General features: G+C 47.1%; 1 protein-coding gene across 1 annotated transcript in view; it reads right to left on the bottom strand.

The window, feature by feature from the left end:
- Nucleotides 1-3132: 3132 nt before the first annotated feature.
- Nucleotides 3133-18660, bottom strand: part of pid1 (phosphotyrosine interaction domain containing 1) — a 29956-nt gene continuing 14428 nt past the window's right edge. The window contains exon 3 of the mRNA XM_080006975.1: nucleotides 3133-5616. Within this exon, the coding sequence (XP_079863101.1) occupies nucleotides 5116-5616 (501 nt within the window). The 3' untranslated portion in view covers nucleotides 3133-5115. The remainder of the gene's footprint in view (nucleotides 5617-18660) is intronic.

Genomic DNA, 18660 nt, shown 5'->3' with positions numbered 1-18660 from the left:
AATGGATTGTAGCCACTGAGGATGGATGGTCATTAACGATGCTTGGTAGCCATTGATGATGCTTGGTAGCCAATAAGGATGGATGGTAGTCATTGAGGAAGCTTGGTAGCCCATGAGGATGGATGGTAGTCATTGAGGAAGCTTGGTAGCCCATGAGGATGGATGGTAGTCATTGAGGAAGCTTGGTAGCCCATGAGGATGGATGGTAGTCATTGAGGAAGCATGGTAGCGACTGAGGATTGATGGTAGTCATTGTGAATGGATTGTAGCCACTGAGGATGGCTGGTAGCCATTAAAGATGCTTAGTAGCCACTGAGGATGTATGGTAGCCACTGAGGATGCTTGGTAGCCACTGAGGACGTATGGTAGCCACTGAGGGTGGATGGTAGTCATTGAGAAGACATGGTAGCCACTGAGTATGCTTAGTAGCCACTGAGGATGGTTGGTAGTCATTGAGAATACATGGTAGCCACTGAGGATGCTCGGTAGCCACTTAGGATGTATGGTAGCCACTGAGGATAGATGGTAGTCATTGAGAATACATGGTAGCCACTGAGGATGTATGGTAGCCACTGAGGATGGATGGTATCCTCACAATCCTGACAAGCTGGCTTTTCATCGACGAGAGTCAAAGCATTTCCGGGCCCCCTGGGGCCGCGGGGAGGGGGAGACGGTTTATTTTGTCTGTAACTGTGGGTCCATTAGAACAGAATAAAAAGGCGCTCCAAGTCCCCCGGGGGCCAAGGCTTATGGGGGAGATGAATGAGAGATTCCAGAGAGATAGACGGCGGCGGGGCTTCCTCCTTCATTCTGACGGTCCATATTTTATTACGGCGAGGATTGAGAATCATAGAAAGGGCTTTAGGAAGCAATCCACCGAGACAAGAGGAGCTTAGAGCCGTGGATCTGGAGAGGATCTCAGGAAATGCTTTGTGTGTCAGCGACGACATGGCCACGCCGTGACCTCACCTTGGGTCTGGAAAACAAATTATCTGCCACAGCACTGCAAATATTAAACCCCCGTCCTTTCCTGTGCAATATCTACTTTTATCCGAGTAAAATTTTATTCGATACTTTGTCGACCCCCCTACCCAACTCCCCACATACACACACACACACACACACACACACACACACACACACACACACATAGTCATAACAAAGCCTCCACTTCCATCCCCTGATTAATTAATTTATAATTCTTTGTTTAGAAGGTTCACATTTCACACATATCAAATGTCTGTAATAAAAACCACAGGAAATAAGTCCCATTATTTCTATTAGGAGACGTGCCGCACTTCTCAGATATTTGAAAACTCCACGTTAACGCTTCGTCGGGATGACGACTTCGCAGAACAGGAAGAAACAGCTGATAATAAATGGCTGGAGGACAGTTCACTGGAGTTCATTATCATCTGGGTGATGTTTGACATGTAAGACGGCTTCTCTTCCTCTTTCATTCTTCATAGACGTGTCTGTGGTGGAGCATTTTTTTTCCCACATTTTTTCATCTAGTCATATATTGTTTTCTGAATTCTCAACTTTTATTCCACTACATTTCTGAGCCACTAACTTTCAATTTTTTTTTAAATAAATGAGGACTTGTATTAATAAATAAATATCATATAGATTTTTTTGTGAATTCTAATCATAATTTGACTGAGCACTCATCTGCATAAACGGTACAGGAGCACTTTTGGCCGTATTCTAAGCTCTCATAACAGGGCACTGGAAGTCATTTTACTTTTAATACGTTTAAGAGCAACTCATATACATTTACTTATGTAGAAATGCCAAAGTGATACTTTCAGTGTCAGGATATTTGTACTTTTATTCCAGTGAAATTTCTGAGTACTTCTTCCACCACTGCTTAGTGTGTATATGCAACGCAGTCATCCACAGCCTCCTTTCTTTCTTCTCCCCAGCTCTGTTCGAGAGAGAGGGAGAGAGAGAGAGACACACACAAAAAGTGAAGGAGTGGACTGGGGGACCGGACCTGCAGTGTGTGGCTCCTGGCATCCAGCGGGAGGAGGAGGAGGAGAAGGAGGAAGAAGAGCAGGAGGAGGAGGAGGAGGAGTGCAGCCCAGAGGAAAGGAGCGCTGCCAGCTGGACCAGCAACAGAGTGGTATTGTCAGCTGACCGGCCGATTAGCAAACTGCCGCCACGGCGGAGCGGAGGGGGGAGCGTGGAGGAGATGATGGTGGTGGTGGTGGTGGTGGTGGTGTGGCCTCCTTTTTTGGGGGGCCCACAGGCCCCCTCTGTGTGCAAAAGTGGGTCAGATAGACACAGGAACACAGCGCGGAGCAGCAGCTCAGCGGAGCTCCAGCACTTAAAAACTCAAACGGTTGAGAAAGAAGCGATTGTTCCCGAGACTCCTTCTAGCTGTCAGTGCAACACAGCGGTTGTGAAACCAAAAAAGAATCACATCGTTTTGGTGTCAGAAAATAAGTTGTTTTAGACCTCCCACAGGGAATAACCCGGATTGAGGCCGACGGCTCCGGTCCTGGCGACCAGCGTGAGGCATTCAAGAGTTTGAGCTGCCATTCATCCACGCTGTGCTGGTCAATACAGGGGCGACAGTGGATCCAAACCGCTACGGTCTGTTGCCACCAAAACATGGATGCCACGTGCAGGAGGAGAGAATGTGAGAGTGCATGTAGAGCAGAATGAAGTCCTTTCAGAATGATCACTGTGCCTGTTGACCCTGCATGCAAAGAAAATGGACAAAACATGGAGAACATGGAATGCACTGTGCAACTCATTGAGGGGATATTATTGGTAAGCCGTAATCCGTGAGATTATTTTGTGGAAAAGAAAAACCCTTATTTAATACTTCATTTAGCTGACACTTCATAGGAAACAGCCATTCAAGGTTTAGGCAGAAAACAACACACGATCACAGCTTGAGTTTTGGTAAATAGTTTATATGTAATTGTTTTTGAGCTTTGCAAACACTGTATATAAAACACTTGTGGTAACATTTTTTATTTTATTTTTTTTTATAACATTTAAAGCATGTCTGAGCATTCAGACAGACAGGACACAGTAATCTACAGCTTTATAAACATTCTCCCCTTCTGGCCAATAGGATGGAGGCCAGGTATAGACACCCCACCCACCCACCCACCCACCATGCACGCCCCTCCAAAACACGCGCACGCGCACGCACACGCACACACACACACACACACACACACACACACACACACACACACACACACACACGTATCAGGCTCTACAGATATTCACAGTAGGCTTTATAACACTGTTTCTTTATCGTATGTTTGTTCTCTGCATTTTTTTTTTATTTAAAATAGCTATCAACAATTATGCTGTAATATTTGGAAATTGATACATTTGTATTTACATAAGCTTAGTGAGCGAGTTTCAAATACAATGTATATATAATCATAAGTACTGACCAAATCCATCTCATTATTCTGATAAGGTACAAACCATAGACTGTTCCCACTGGGAGCGCCCAGTCCCTTCAATAATCTAGTTAGAAAAAACAGGCAGCGCAGGGGTCAATGTCTTAATTTTTTGCCCCAAAATGGCCTAACACTCATTCAGGTCGCACGCACACACGCACACACGCACACACGCACACACGCACACACGCACACAAAAGCCTCGTGGTGGTAGTCCTTAGGTGCATTTGTCTTTTCTATGAGCAGAGGCCGACCGCGGGGACAAAGAAACTTTCGTTTTGATCGCTAAGGTGATTTGAGAGATTGAAGACGCCGCGTGAGACGGCGGGAGGCGCTCGCAGCACGTTGGACCGATCGTACATTCAGCTGAGGCCAGGATGGGTCGGGCATTCTCTCGGACGGCTTTAGCTTTCGGGGGTCCTGGGACCTCACTCCGTGCGACTCTCGTAGTCAAGTATCCCCCCCACCCCCCGCCCTCATACAAAAATGCACATCGAACCAAAACTTGGCAACTGGTCACAAATCCCGTGTTTGATTGATATAAATGCCTTCCCGGGCATGAAAATAAATGGACGCAGGGCGGTGCGAGACCTTATCAGACCATATGAGGATTCCTCCTCCTCCTCCTCGTCATCCTCCTCCTTCTCCTCTCCCTGCTCTTGCCTCCTCTCCTAAACAACTCCAAATGTAAAACACGTGTATGGTCATACACACAAAGCACAGGACGAAGCGGTTACACTCGGACACAAAGTAATGTTGGCACATGTGTAATAGCATTCACATACTCGTACTCACACCGCGGATCGGGTCGTGATTACAAGAGCTAACCCAAAGTGAGGAGAAAGTGAGGCACGTCGTATGACAGGCAAGACACAGCCTGACTTTTGGTATACCGTAGTCCAACCAGGAGTCAGATGTGAGTGATTTAAGGTGTCTCAGTTAGAATTTAGCCAGGCCTCGTCTTAATGTCCCTAATGAGAACCTCTAAAATATAAAGCCGATCTAAAATATCAGCCATTTTCTTTTTTGCTCCCAGGTGCCCGACACGTATTCATCGCACTCACTACACGGAGTTAAGGGTAAAACTCTGCTCTGCGGTTTTGCGTGTGCACAGCGGCCGCACACTAGACTTAGAATAGTACCATAATGAGAGTAGAAAATGATCCGAGAAAAATGGGTCAAAAGCCTTCCCCTGGGGTAACTGGCATGGAAAAATTTGAAATAGCTTTTTTGATGAACCCGACTTGGGGGGTGGGGGGTTGCCAGTCCCCTTCTGAAAAAGTTGAAGAACTGTGAATTGTGTCCCATGTGCAGGAGCAGCATTGGCAGAAAAATGGAGGAAATACATTCGGAGATATTTATTCCAGTTTTCTGCCAATGTTGCTATAAATTGTGCATAAAAGGCCCTCGCGGATCTTACGGGCTGTTACGAAGGAGAACTGTTTGCTTAACCTCATGTCGAAAAGCTCTCCTTGTCCTTTCACGTTGTTTTAATTAGTAAGTACCTTCAATCCTCCTTGTGTTGTCAACAGGGGTCATTCAGTTACACATCGATACCAGAAAGAGAGAGTGCAAAGGACAATGAGAGAGAGAGAGAGAGGGCAGGAAATCCGTTCCTCCGGTCAACCTCCACGTTGTGTTTGGGCGGGCGGTGTCAGGAGTTCAGGGCGCGCGAACACGATGCTCAACCGTCATCCGGGGTGGTGTCCTCGGGGGTGGAGGAGTCCTCGGCGAAATCATCCGAGGAGCCGCTCTTGTGGATGCGCCCGTCGCTGCGCATGCTGCGGAAAGTCTTGCGGAAGGCTTCCATCATGGAGTGCGCCAGCTTCTTGGCCTCCAGTTTGCTCTCGCACTCCACGGCGTGGCAGTCCATCTGGAAGGACAGGTCGTCATTGATCTCCCTGTAGATCCAGGCGAACACGTTGGGGCTGGCGCCGTGGTCGGCCGTGCAGTAGGCGATCCGCGCCACCTGGTAGGTGTCCATGGTCACCGAGGCCTCGCTGTGCCCGTCCAGGTGGTGGAGGCGGACCTGGAAGGGCCGGATCTCCAGCAGCGAGTTGCTGCCGGTGAAGGTGCCCTGCTGCTCGGACCTCGTGCGGTGCTCCACCAGCCCGACCACCGCCGACTCCGTGCATCCCGACAGGAACTGGGTACCCGAAATGGTCACCTTGCCCAAGTAGGTTACCTGGAAGGGAAATGGGAAACAACAAGCGTGTAAGGCTGACATTCTGAAAACACAGCTCGTCGCAACTTTGTCAACACCAACATTCCTATTGCGGTAAATATTTACAGCGGACCTCCGGAGCCCGACCGCTTTATCTGGAATAATCCACAACAAGATTGCAGCATCGCTAAACGCCAGAATGAACCATGAAATATAACCCAAATACCTGAAATGAACTGCATGGCAAACATTTAATGAACCGTGAAGGAATGGGCCATTTATTACACTGTCCATAATCTATTACATCCCCAACTCCTGTAAGAGGAGTAGGAGTTCAATAAAATATTCAGCTCCTGCGAAACACCTACTGCACCGGCATTGTTTGTCCACTTGGACATGCTGGTTTTTGTTGCCATTTCAGTTTATTGAGGTATCTAGGGAAAAAAAAGTCAAAACACACAGGTTCAACCGATCGCTGCCGATCATGATTATACACAGACTTTGTGATGTACCTCAGGGGTTCCCAAACTTTTTTCTTTTTCTTTAATTAATCACGGACATACATTAAATACATACACATTGTTTCTATTTATATGTGTCTATATATAACCACGAACCCAGGACGAGCAGCGGAGGTAAGAGAGGCAAAGGAGAGTGACTGACCGTCTCCCTGTTACACCGGAGGAGAATAAATACATTAAATACATACACAACAAAAGAGTATTAGGGTCACGCAAGTAGCCCTGTGTTTCGAGAATACATTCTGATTTCCGCCGCCGATTTCAGGACCTGCGAGCAGAGCGAGTCGTACCAACCCAGCGAGGGGGCGCCCCCACCCACACTGCGGCACCCCCACTGTTAAGCAGCGGCCAGTACAGCACGGGGAGGGAAAATGAATATAGATAGATTAATAGATAATAGATAAATACATCTTCAATAAAAACACACTGTTTTTATTTGTTTTTCGCTCGCTTGTTTTTGATTTGAGATCGCTAAACAGGGCACCCCCGCCCGCCTTCTCACGGCCCGGCGGCAAGTAGCCCGTGGCACGGCACCGGTCCGTGGCCCGTCTGCTGGGACCCCCTGATCTACTTCACCGCTGTCAGTGGCGGTGGACTATGCCAGGTCGTCTGAAACTCATGAAGTCCGTCTGCATTGCACGACAATTCCCACCCACTGACCAGCTCTGGTAAGCGGGTCAGCAGCTGCCTCGTTCGCCCACTGCAGTCTCTGGTGTATCGTTTCTACCGTCACTGTACTCGAGTTCAACAGGGCATCCTTCGCTCTTCACGCCTAGTCATGGTTATCACTGCCAGCTTAGCTCCGGACGGACAAGGTGAGGGCAGTAGATGCAGTTGTCATTTTCAAAAATGGACCGCTTACTGGCAAACACGTCACACGACACATTTTATTAAACATTGCCACAAAACACAAAGTGCGTGTGTGTTTCCCCTAGGACTGGAAAATAAAGAAAAGAGGAAGTAACACTGTAAATGTACAAAACTCTGTAAAATACTATAATAATGACACAAACTGTATACATGCGCTGTATAGAAGGAGTCAGATAGAGGTGAAAGAAAACAGAGAGGGAGTGTGTGAGGGAGAGAGAGAGAGAGAGAGAGAGAGAGAGAGAAAGAGAGAGAGAGAGAGAGAGAGAGAGAGAGAGAGAGAGAGAGAGAGAGAGAGAGAGAGAGAGAGAGAAAGAGAGAGTGGTAGAGAGAGAGAGAGAGAGAGAGAGAGAGAGAGAGAGAGAGAGAGAGAGAGAGAGAGAGAGGAGAGAGAGAGAGAGAGAGAGAGAAAGTTGAAGATTTTCTGCGGGAACCCGGCCAGCTTGAGATTGCTCCAGGCGTGTATAATGGCTGAATTGTGCGACTTCTCCACATGGTGTGCTTTATGGCTTTGTAGAAATCCGTAGGGCGGAGCCAGCAGTCGGAGCGTTTTCACTCCAGTCAGTGTTCGGAACACTGAAGGGAACGCTCTCTGCTTTTCCGTTTTCCACGACACGGCCCCAGCGGCTTCGCATGGCTCCATACGGTTGCTGCAACCGTCACCGCTCCGAGAGCCAACACCAACGCCGTGATTGGACGGCATTTCCGGCGCAAATAGCACAGGAGCATTTATAAATCATAAGCCGTTGAGAGAGGGAGAGAGGAAAAAAAAAAAAAAAAGTGTCTGTGACGTCACCTATTGGTTTCCGAAGAGATGAATCGAAGCTTTGACTTTGGGGCTCGCGCTCGCCACCATCTTGGCAGGAAGCAGAGCCAGAACTTTCTAAATTTGGGCAGCGGGGGCGGAGCCCTGGTGTGCTGAGGTGGCGAGTGAAACCCCAACACAGTCGGAGGAAGAAAGAAGCATGCCCACCTTGGTCGAACGTGAATGAGACTACTGTGCGTGCCCAGTACGTCCCTCTTCAGGCCTTAATATCCTCTTTAGGGAACAAATCGTTTTTGAAAATAACAACCAAGACGCCGCTGACAAGAACTAAACTTCGCTCTCAACTTAAGCATTGAGAACATTGGAACCACGGTTTAAGGCAATTCTGCACTTCTGCACTGCTAATGCAATAGTTCTGCTTTGCATTCAGGACTTACTGGCCCCTTTTGGCTAAAACAACTGCTATTTCATTAAAAACGTGAACGTCATCCAACTCTTTACACTGGACGTGAACGAAAAACCTGCGAGAGAGAGACCCGACAGACGGGTGGCGGTGGCCGCTTTGTCCACCGAATACCTTCCCTTCTCTCAGAAACCTTGTTTGGTCCGGGGCCGTCGCGTCTACCTCGCTGCACACCTTTTTCTCCGCCGCCGTTCTGAATGAATAGGATCTTTGAAAGGGATCTTTCGCAGAGAACAGCCAGCCAGCCCCTCTGTCCCTGCTCCGCCACCCGCTCAGCCAGGGCTGCAGCTAGACATGTGCGGGATCAGTGAAGCCTTCACCCAACGCCTGCGCCGCCAATTGTCCCCGCGATTACAAAAGGGGGGCAGGCGGGCATCTGACTCAGAGCCTTGCTTTACGTAAAAGTGTAAAGTCAGGAGACCGCAATACAGATTTGGCACGGCACTGGGCTTCTTTGGTGTTTTCTCGCTGCAGAGCGGAGCATAATGTATCAAATATGTCACATTAATTAGTATGGTTGGCAAGGGTGCTGCAGTATAAACCCCTTACCCCACCAAAGTGGAGCCACAACTCGAAACAGACCAACATCAACATCCCTCAAACAGGGACCCCGATCCAACAATCACACACGGAAAGGGCGAGCAAGGGGGGGGCGCACACGGAGACATAACATTGCCCACTTAAAAATACCCTTCTGAGGAACTTTAAAATGGTGGAGAAACCGAGCAATGTGTGAGTCGAGAGAAGGGAAGATAGGAAGAAAGCGGGATAATTGGCAACAAAGCCACAGTAAACAAGCTACCCGGCAATAAAAGAACCAGCCAACCCTGAGCCGACCACTAAAAAGCACCAGCGCTGTATTCACCTCCTGCACCAAAGCAAAGAGGGCATCTGGAAGCAGTGGAATTCTACAACGACACTTCTGTGGAGCAAAGCTCTCGAACGGCCTCGCCGGACACGACACAACATCTGCTGTGTTGCTTTTATGTGAGACTCAAGGCTACTAAGTGTTTCCCATGCACAGGCTTATCTTTGGCACGTAGCCTCCCCCCTCAAGAGATGACCCCCAGACTGATGGGAAAAGCTGCCTCCCTAACACCTGGAGAAAGCCATCAACAACATTCACGTTTAAAAAAAAACCAAAACGATGAACCCTCGACGGTCAAACATCCCTGTTCTCGGAGACGGTCGGGAGACGTGAAACTGAGCGAAAAGCATTTTTTCCGAGGAAAGATCTTGTATAGTCATGGTTTTTTAGTATCCCATGTTGTCCATATCTGCCGTCCAGAAGAGCAGAAAAAGAAAAAAAAAAACAACAGGCAAAGCCCAAACTTGGCCCCCGCTGACCCCCATTGCGGGGGGACAACCAAGAGAACGATAGCAGAATGAGGAAGAAAGGCCGTCGGTGAAAGCAGCTGCTTCCTCGGGCCTGTTTTCCATCAGCGATTGCTGCTGGGTGGGACATCAAATCTCTGCACCAGATCCATCATTCAGGCCCCCGTACCACGGGTCTGCCCACGGCCCATGTGGAAGCGAGCGGTTAGCCAGCCGACTGCACCGACACCTTCAGACGGCCAAGAGGCAGCCGGTCAGCCAGTCAGTCAGTCGGCCAGTCAACGAGTCAGCCAGCCAATCAGTCAAACAGTCAGCCAGCCAGTCAAACAGTTAGCCAGTCAATCAGTCAACTAGTCAGTCCACAAACCCGTGCCAAGACACATCAACAGTTTCCTGTGTGCACGTCAAACAACAACGGAGCAATAATTACTGGTCCCTTTTCACTTGACGCATTCTGACTTCCCCTTTGATATTGAATTGCTGGTTTTAGCACTTGGCCACCACCCCCCCCCCCCCCGCCCCTGATCACTCTCTTCCGAGTGAAAGACTCTGGGGGAAGAACAGACAACCTTCTCTGTGGGGATATCCATGTCTATGCCTTTTATTGTCCCTTTGTTCTCCTGACTGTCTCTCTGCTTTCAATTAAGGATTAGACAATTCGATTATACGTACTAGATCATAATTTAAATTGTACACCCGCTTGAAACGCCATAGCTCCAACAAAAGCAATTTCGGAAAAAAAAGAGGTTTCCCTTACTTTCTTTTCTACAAGGTTTCCAGACGACGATTGTGATACAAACAGGGTCTGACTACCACCGCCAAACGTGCTTATTGTTAGTCGCTCTGGACAAAAGCGTCTGCTAAATGCCGTAATGGAAGGTAATGTAGTCGGCTCTTTCTAGCCGCAACTGTAGTAAAGGTTAAATGAGGCCAGCGTTCTAAGGTTAAATTAAAAACTGCGGTTCCCGTTTCAAAGACCTCCCCAACCACCGCTCTGGAATTTGCAATATCCAACCGAACGAGCGCGGGTTATTTCTGGACATTCTGGACAGAGGAATGAAAGAAAGACAAAATGGCCAAGGCGGAGAAACCTTGAAAGGTGAGGCCATGGAGCCATATAAAGTCATGCATTTGAGGGAATGCGCGGGCAAAAAAAAAAAACGTCAATAACCATATTGAAACTCTTCCCGCTAAATAAGTAACTGATGTAGTCGTGACCAGACTGTTTAGCCCTCTGCTCCAGGCTTGGTTAACGTCCAGCATTGTCGGATCCCCCCTCCCTAACCCCTGGGTTCCGACTTCTCTTCTCCAGTTTTAAAAAAAGGCTTTCAGAGAGCCGTCTGAAATACCGTGGTATGACTGTGGCGATTCTCTTCAAAGGCAGAGATTGTGAACAAGGAAACCATTTGGGGCGAATGGGCTTAGGCTTTATGCGTCTTATAACCCAGGCAAACAGTGATAAAGTCCACGTTGGAGGAACTAGGGTTCCATTGTGTGTGTGTGTCTGTGTGTGTGTGTGTGTGTCTGTGTTTGTTTGTAGAAGGTAAATGCAATAAGCCGACTTATGAGTTTGTCCCTTTTAAATCCATTTTAAGGATGTGGGGGAGGAAGCAATTCATGCATTCCTCCGACTGTGATTTACTCTTGCCGAGTGCTGCAGGACGGAGCTCCGCCGGGAGGAGGAAGGAGGACCAGAGATACTGGAAAGTGGAAATTCAAGCTGTGCCTGCTCACAGGGTCTTTTTTTTTTTTTTTTAACAATTACAAACCTTGAACTCGAGACATTTCATTCATGCCATCCACGCGGTCTACAGTTCAAAGATACAATGCTTTGGAAATCAACTGCCGGGACTCATGGGTGAATCGTAAGAATGTTTGCACACAATGTCGGCGACTTGGGTTCACATCGCAATCGGATTTCCGGTTCTGTCTATTGTCTGTCCACATAAGCAAGGTCATTAAAGTCATATCTCCATTTGATTTAATGGCAAGTGTGTATGCATGACAATAAAACAACAAAACAAATACCAATACAGCCCAAATTGCACTCTTTCAGAATCACGATTGCGGCTGCGAAATCAAAAAAACAATCATTCAGCCCCACAAGCGTGACTGACGATGGACTGATCAAAGACGGCAAATTTATTTCAACGGCCACAAGTCGGTTTGGGACCATTCAAACTCAACGAAAGCTTTTCTGGTCCTCCGCCACAAACCGCTCGGTGATTGTAACAAAGTCTGACGCAATCAGGTTGCTTTTTTTGCACCGCCCTCCGAACGAAAGAAGATCTATCCGTAGGTGCGTCGATCAATCCTACATCTAAGCCCGGAGCGGAGTCCTCCATCCTCCTTCTGGCAACCTGACCGCCAGCCATCTGCCGGAGCCTGGCGCTTTGCATACTCTCTGGCCGGGCGTGCGAGACTTAAATCATTCCAGAAATATACAGAATACTCTCCTTTGTCCAACTTTCCATGTGTTTCACCCCCTATGTCCTTTCCTCTTCATCCCCTCCCCTTTTCACATCACCCCCTCCTTTTTTTTTTTTTTTTTTTTTTTTAATCTCTTCTGCCGAGTCTCCATCTTTATTCACCCCTCCCCTCTCCCTCTCACCTTCCATCTCCTCCGCCCTCACTGTTTTACTGTTCTCCACCGTCCTCTCACCACCACCCCCCTCCCCGCCTTCACTTCTCTTCTCCGACTAATTGTTAACAGTGCTAAACTGTGATACTGATAAACAGAAAAAATATTGGTTCCATGTGAAGCCACGCAGAGGCAGAAATAAATAGTGAGGAGAGGAAAGAAGGGCCTCGGGGCCAGCAGAGGAGGAATGCTACGGAGAGTCAAAAAAAAAAAAAAAAAAGTGGAGCATTTAACGCAGGGAACCGGAGAGAGTTTCTGGGTTAGTACCTTGCCTGGGAAGGGACATTTTCCTTTGCGTTCTACGCAAGACGAAGTGTGTTTGTTTTCAACGTATGCCTGCTAAATGCAGCATAGAAAGGTAGGGAGTGCGAGATTAAGAGCGGGAGAGGAGAAGAACGTTGCTAAACATTTGCATGTGTGTGGGGAAACATGTGGCCACCATTACCAGTTCCTGGATCACAGAGTGTATTTTCTTGGTCTATGGTCTTGGTTTTTTACATTGTAGTATGGTTTACCCCTTTCCTCATGAAGCAATATTGCAAATTCACCAAAGACACCGAATTCACATTTAAAAAAATCACACGCTTCGGCACAGGAATGTAATATTGTCCAAATAATCTATTTTTTTTTTATTACGTGCCAGCGGAAAGGGAACGAGGCCGTCGGTGTCAGAGGAAAAGAACAAGAGAGTTATGGTCACCAGGAAGAAAATGCAATCAGCGGAACAATTTGTCCTCAGAAGTTGTGGGAATGGAGAGGAAAAAACAAAAAAAGGCAGATAGGAAAAGAGAGAACGTGAAAGGAAGAGACAGAGGGAGAGTGGGAGACGGATAGGAGCAGAGAGAGAAGAGAAAACATCCGCAGCTCAGCACTCCCCTAGCCAACGGGGAAAGAGAGACACTGAAGGAAACATCCTGGCGTGTGTGTGTGTGCATGCGTGTGTGCGTACGTGCATGTGCCTGTGTGTATGTGTGTGTGTGTGTGTGTGTGTGTGTGTGTGTGTGTGTGTGTGTGTGTCTTCCTTTGACATACGTGTGTGTTACTTTGTGAGAGGTGCAGAGATAGGGCAGCTGCTGGCCCCCATGTTCCCTCTGGATCACCATTTACCAAAGAAGACCCACAGATGGTTTTCTCAGCAGAAAAAGAGAGGGATGAGAGAGAGAGACAGAGAGAGAGAGAGAGGGAGAGAGAGAGAGAGAGAGAGAGAGAGAGGGAGAGAGAGAGAGGAATGGGGGGAGGTGGAGGTGGCATGAGACGAAGGGGGCAGGCCTTTAATGCTTCAATGGAGAGGTTTTTGAGACACGAAAGGGGACGGAGATAAGAGGGGTTATGGGGGTCAGGGACAGCTCGGTACATCTGGAGAAGGTTTGGGAACGGGCCGCGATGTGGAGCTACAACGCAGTATCACCGGTGGGAGATGCAGACTTTTCCAGACACCCAGGTCCCAAACAAGGGACCAGACGGGAACTTTTTTGGTGGGAGACAAAACACACATTGTCTTATCTCTTTTCGTATGGTATCCCCCTTCACGGTCGAACTCCATGTTTTCCCAATGAAACGAGGCGTTCAGCAGAAAGGATGAGTCTCAGACTAAATCAATTTGTGAAAAGGGCTGGGAGAAAAAGGGACCAAAACATTTTGGGGTTGGGACTGTTACATTGTGGGGGATTTTAAGAAAACATAAAAGGCTAAACGTTAAAGTTTTAACAATGGAACTGCTGGGATGCCGGTTTCACAATTTTCCCAGGGGCCACTGACAGTCCTTCCCGGTTCCCAAAGCAATTTTCAAAATAAATGCTTTCGGGGACAGCAGAGTCTAAAAAGTGATATAAAACTGAAAGTCATACCTCCAGCTGTCAGAGTGATTTTAGCGTATGGCGATGTTCCCGCCACAGGCAGAGATCCCTTTCGGGAGGCCCCCGCAGCCTGCGTGGCCCGAGAACGCTCTAGGTTGAGAAGGCAGCATTCCTTAAGAGGTTGTTAACATTCCTGTACCCTTATTGAATCGGCAGCGTACAGCTGGCTCCCCACGCTGCGGCGTGCTGTGTGTCGGTCTGTTTGTGTTGTGCCGCCAGAGGAAGAACGCACCAAGTGTGTGTGAGTGTCTGTGTGTATTCCAAAGATAAATCAAGAGTCTGTTCAAGACATTCCTGAGACAGAAATACCTTTTTTTTACCGTTTTTTTTTGTAAAAAATATAGAAGCATTCACGGCACCTTTCATCCGTTTCAATGCAGCGCCCAATCTTAATATAATATTAATATTGTGATCGGATGAATTGATGGATTGAAAGATATCATTTGGGATTTGGTTATTATAATATGGTTGTCTTTCTGGCCTTTAAGGCTTCACTTCAATAATTGTAGTGATGCAATTTTTGGGAACGTCATAGACTGTTCTAGTTGTTCTACCTGCTTGGTCATAATATCCGTTATCCATTCATTCCACACAAATATTAATTGTGTGTAAATAGCTTATGGATATGCACCCCCAAAATATCCTCACATTTCATTTTGTCAATAGCACCCAGCCCTCCTAGAGAGCACACAATACACACCGATCGGCCACAAAATTAAAACCACCACTAATAACTACTAATATTGTGTAGCTCCTCCTCGCGCCGCCAAAATAACTCTCACCCGTGAAGACATGGACTCCACAAGACCTCTGAAGGTGTCCTGTGGTATCTGGCAAGCTAACGTCTGTCAAGACGTAAGCAGCAGATCCTTTAAGTCCTGTAAGTTACGAGGTGGGACCCCCATGGATCGGAATTGTTGTTCCAGCACATCCCACAGATGCTCCATCGGATCGGACCCTAACCCCGGCCAACCACATGATGTAGAAGAAAGCGTGATTCATCAGACCAGGCCACCTTCTTCCATTGCTCCATGGTCCAGTTCTGATGCTCACGTGACCATTGTAGTGCTTTCAGCAGTGAACAGGGGTCAGCATGGGCACTCTGACCGGTCTGCAGCTACACAGCCCCATATGCAGCAAGCTGTGATGCACTGTGTGTTCTGACACCTTTCTATCATAGCAGCATTAACTCTTTCAGCAAATTGTGCTAAAGTAGCTCTTCTGTGGGATCGGACCAGGCGGGCTACACTTCACTCTCCATGGCATCAATGAGCCCATGGGCGCCCATGATCCTGTTGCTGCTTCACCCGTTGTCCTTCCTTGGACCACTTTTCGTAGGTACTAATTACTGCATACCAGGAACAAGACCTGTCGTTTTGGAGATGCTCTTACCCAGTCGTATAGTCATCACAATTGCGATGAGTGACTTGTTAAGTCACTCAGATCCTTATGCTTGCCCATTTAGCCTACTTCCAACACATCAACTCCAATAACTCACTGTTCACTTGCTGCCTAATATGGTGTAATTCAGTGCTATGGGATTCATTCCAGTCCAGTTCAGTCCAACAATAAAGTGAAAATGATAATTTTGTCTGTGGAGGTTATCAGGCTGTTTTTGGCTGTTTCAGGATGTTTTTGTATTCATGTTTATTTGTAGTTGTGGTTGTTTTACACTGGCCAAACTTTCCATGCCCGTCCAAGGAATTAAAGTGGCGCGATCCGAGCGTCTGAGTCAGACATTCGACCATCTGACCACAAGGCTGCTTTAGTCCTTGCTGCTGATTATTTGTCTGAATGTTAAACCGAGCCAAGTGAGTCAGGTTGTTTGTTTTTTCTGTTCCTCTCACATTCCGTCGCTCTCTCTCGTACTTTCTGTTCCTGACCCATTTAACAAAGCTTGTTTGTTTATTTCTGCGACCTGGCACTGCCGAGCTCACTCCGTCTGTCTGTAGCTGATAGTCAGTGTGTGAAACACAGGGAGTCAAACACCTGGAAGAGAAATTGGTCTGACTAAGCGAGCCCTTGTCCCTGTTGTTGATAAAGAGTTGCTTCAATGGAGTAGAAAGGTGCCCAGTCGTGTTCAAACCCACATGGTCGACTGAAAGAATAATGAGTAAAACTGGCAATCATGGAAACCAGTTAAGGTGTGTAGTTTAATCCTGGTCATATTATAGCATAAAAATCTGCAGCGAAAAGTACAGCTGACATAAGAGTCTCTGAGTCACATAGAGCTGGGAAAGCCTCAGTCAAGGTCACCAAAAAAGTCCAAAACATGAATGAATCCGATTAGGACCTAAAGGTCTCACTTCTGAGAATTTAAATCAATAAAATGTCACTGATGTGTGCTCTATTGTCCGTCACTCATTAAGAGCGTGAGGTCAAACACACTGGTTGACATCAGACTAATGTCCAACTCAAGACAAAGGGCCTCTCTGCCCGACTCATAGGCAGAGCACTGGTAGGATCTGCTGGCTGAATGATGTGAATGACGTCAGGATGAGATAGCGAGACACACGCACATACACTGTCACTAGACTGGGATACACTATGCATGCTGGGCCAAGCCAAAGCTGCTCAGAGGCATTTGGAAAACACTGAAAAGTCAACATACCAGCCAGTCTCTAATGTACTAAGCCTATATCTTCTTTGATAGACCAAAGACAATTGAGAACAAAGAGCCTTGGGTATTAGGCACTATTGCATAGAGAGTCACACCATGTGAGGCTATGTGTTTTACCAAACACAGTGTAGTTGAAGGGAACTTTAACTTTAACTGCAGTTCTCAATCTCCAACTCAGGCAGACTAAACATGGCTTACTGATAAGGACTTTTCTTTGCTTAACTAAAAGGAAATTCCTGCAAACGCGTGAGATCATAAGAAATGGTAACGTATGATGAATAGATGGCCGGATTCCAGTAAGTTCAGCTACGTGGTGGACATGTGCTCACAATATGTGGGACTCCTCAGGTTGGCGGGTAAACAAACAAGCCTTACTTCTCCGCATATAGATCAATGTTGTTGAAACTGCAAGAACTTAGCTGATCTGTTACGGGAAACATTAGTCAACGGTGATGTTACTTCACTGACCAACTCTTTGTAATTTTAGTTGACCCATAGGTAGATTTGGGTTGTGAATCCATTAAAATAATTAATGGCGATTAATTGCATAATTGTCCATAGTTAATCGCAATTAATCACAATTCAATTGCACATTTTAATCTGTTCAAAATGTACCTTACTTAATAATACTTTTATCAACATGGGAGTAGACAAATATGCTTGCTTTATGCAAATGTGTGTTTATTGGAAATCAATATTCAATCATTAACAACCCAAAACAATGACAAATATTATCCAGAAACCCTTAAAAGGTACTGCTTTGGTAGTGTTTAAACAATCGCGACTGAGAACGTACAGCGAGCTTCACCAGATGTCCCGCGTTCTGTCTCTGAGCCAATAACGGCGCACATAAGAAAAACAGTCTTACTCATTTATAGCTTTTAAAATTGTGTGTGTGTGTGGTGTGGTTTAAGCACCCACACCTGTCTTGGGCCTAGGTAATTGGGCCCAAGACAGGTGGCTGTTCGCCTGTTGCTCGTTAGAGTAATCAATGAGCAACAGGTTAAACCCCCATCCCCCCCCCCACACACACACACACACACACACACACACACAGGAGAGGAGCCCTTGTCATGACATGTACATCTGCTCCGGGCTTGTTTCACCCAGCCCACTCTCTTCAATAAAACTGGTGTGTATTCAACCACATCGCCTGTGTCTGTCAGAGCAGATGGAGACATGTCCTGACAAGGGCTCCTCTCCTGTGTGTGTGTGTGGGGGGGGGGTGGGGGTTTTACCTGTGGCTTGTTGATTATTGTCTAACGAATAACAGGCGTAACGCCACGTTGATTCCATGCCCAGTTACCGAGACACAAGACAGGTGCGGCTGCTTAAACCACACCACCCCCACACCACAGTGTGCTGATGGAAAAACTTGCATGCTGGCACCATCCACGGATTATTACAACATTTGGTGTCTGCTACCACGTCCGACCGCGCAACATACATAAGGTGAGGCAGATAAATGTTTCGACTGCTCGGAGGACGGCTTTTTAGAAGCATTTTAACATGTTTGCTGATACTGTTCGAGTTTAAGATTCAGCAAATGAAAGTTTACATCTTCAATTTTGCAAATATGATAAAAAGTCGGATTTTGTTATGGACCACATTTCTCCGCTTATTTTGAGTATTCTCCGCAGACGTCGTGCCGAGGCGCGTCCAGTACCAATTGGCCGGGGAGAAAGACTGAGAGAAAGTATGTTGTATTGTCATGGCTATATCAGCAAGACATGTCGCTGTGTTGACGCGCGTTATCGCATTAACTTTGACAGCCCTAGTAAAAAGACATTAAACTGTAAACTGCTTTTAAACTGTGTGCTGATGCGTGGGTAGTCCTGCCAGCCGCTCTGGTCTCATGGATACTTAAGTGCTGCCATAGGTGGCCAAGATGGTGGACGGTAAAGCCCCAAGCCATGAATTATGAGGTAACATTGCATCTATGGTTTTAAATCTGTAGTGCATTACTTAGCATATACTGTAGAGTAGACATAGGACC

This window comes from Zeus faber (assembly GCF_960531495.2).
Source record: "Zeus faber genome assembly, chromosome: 9".
In the NCBI taxonomy this organism is placed as follows: Eukaryota; Metazoa; Chordata; class Actinopteri; order Zeiformes; family Zeidae; genus Zeus; species Zeus faber.
Note: the sequence above shows the minus strand (reverse complement) of the source record. Positions and strands in the feature narration are given on the sequence as shown.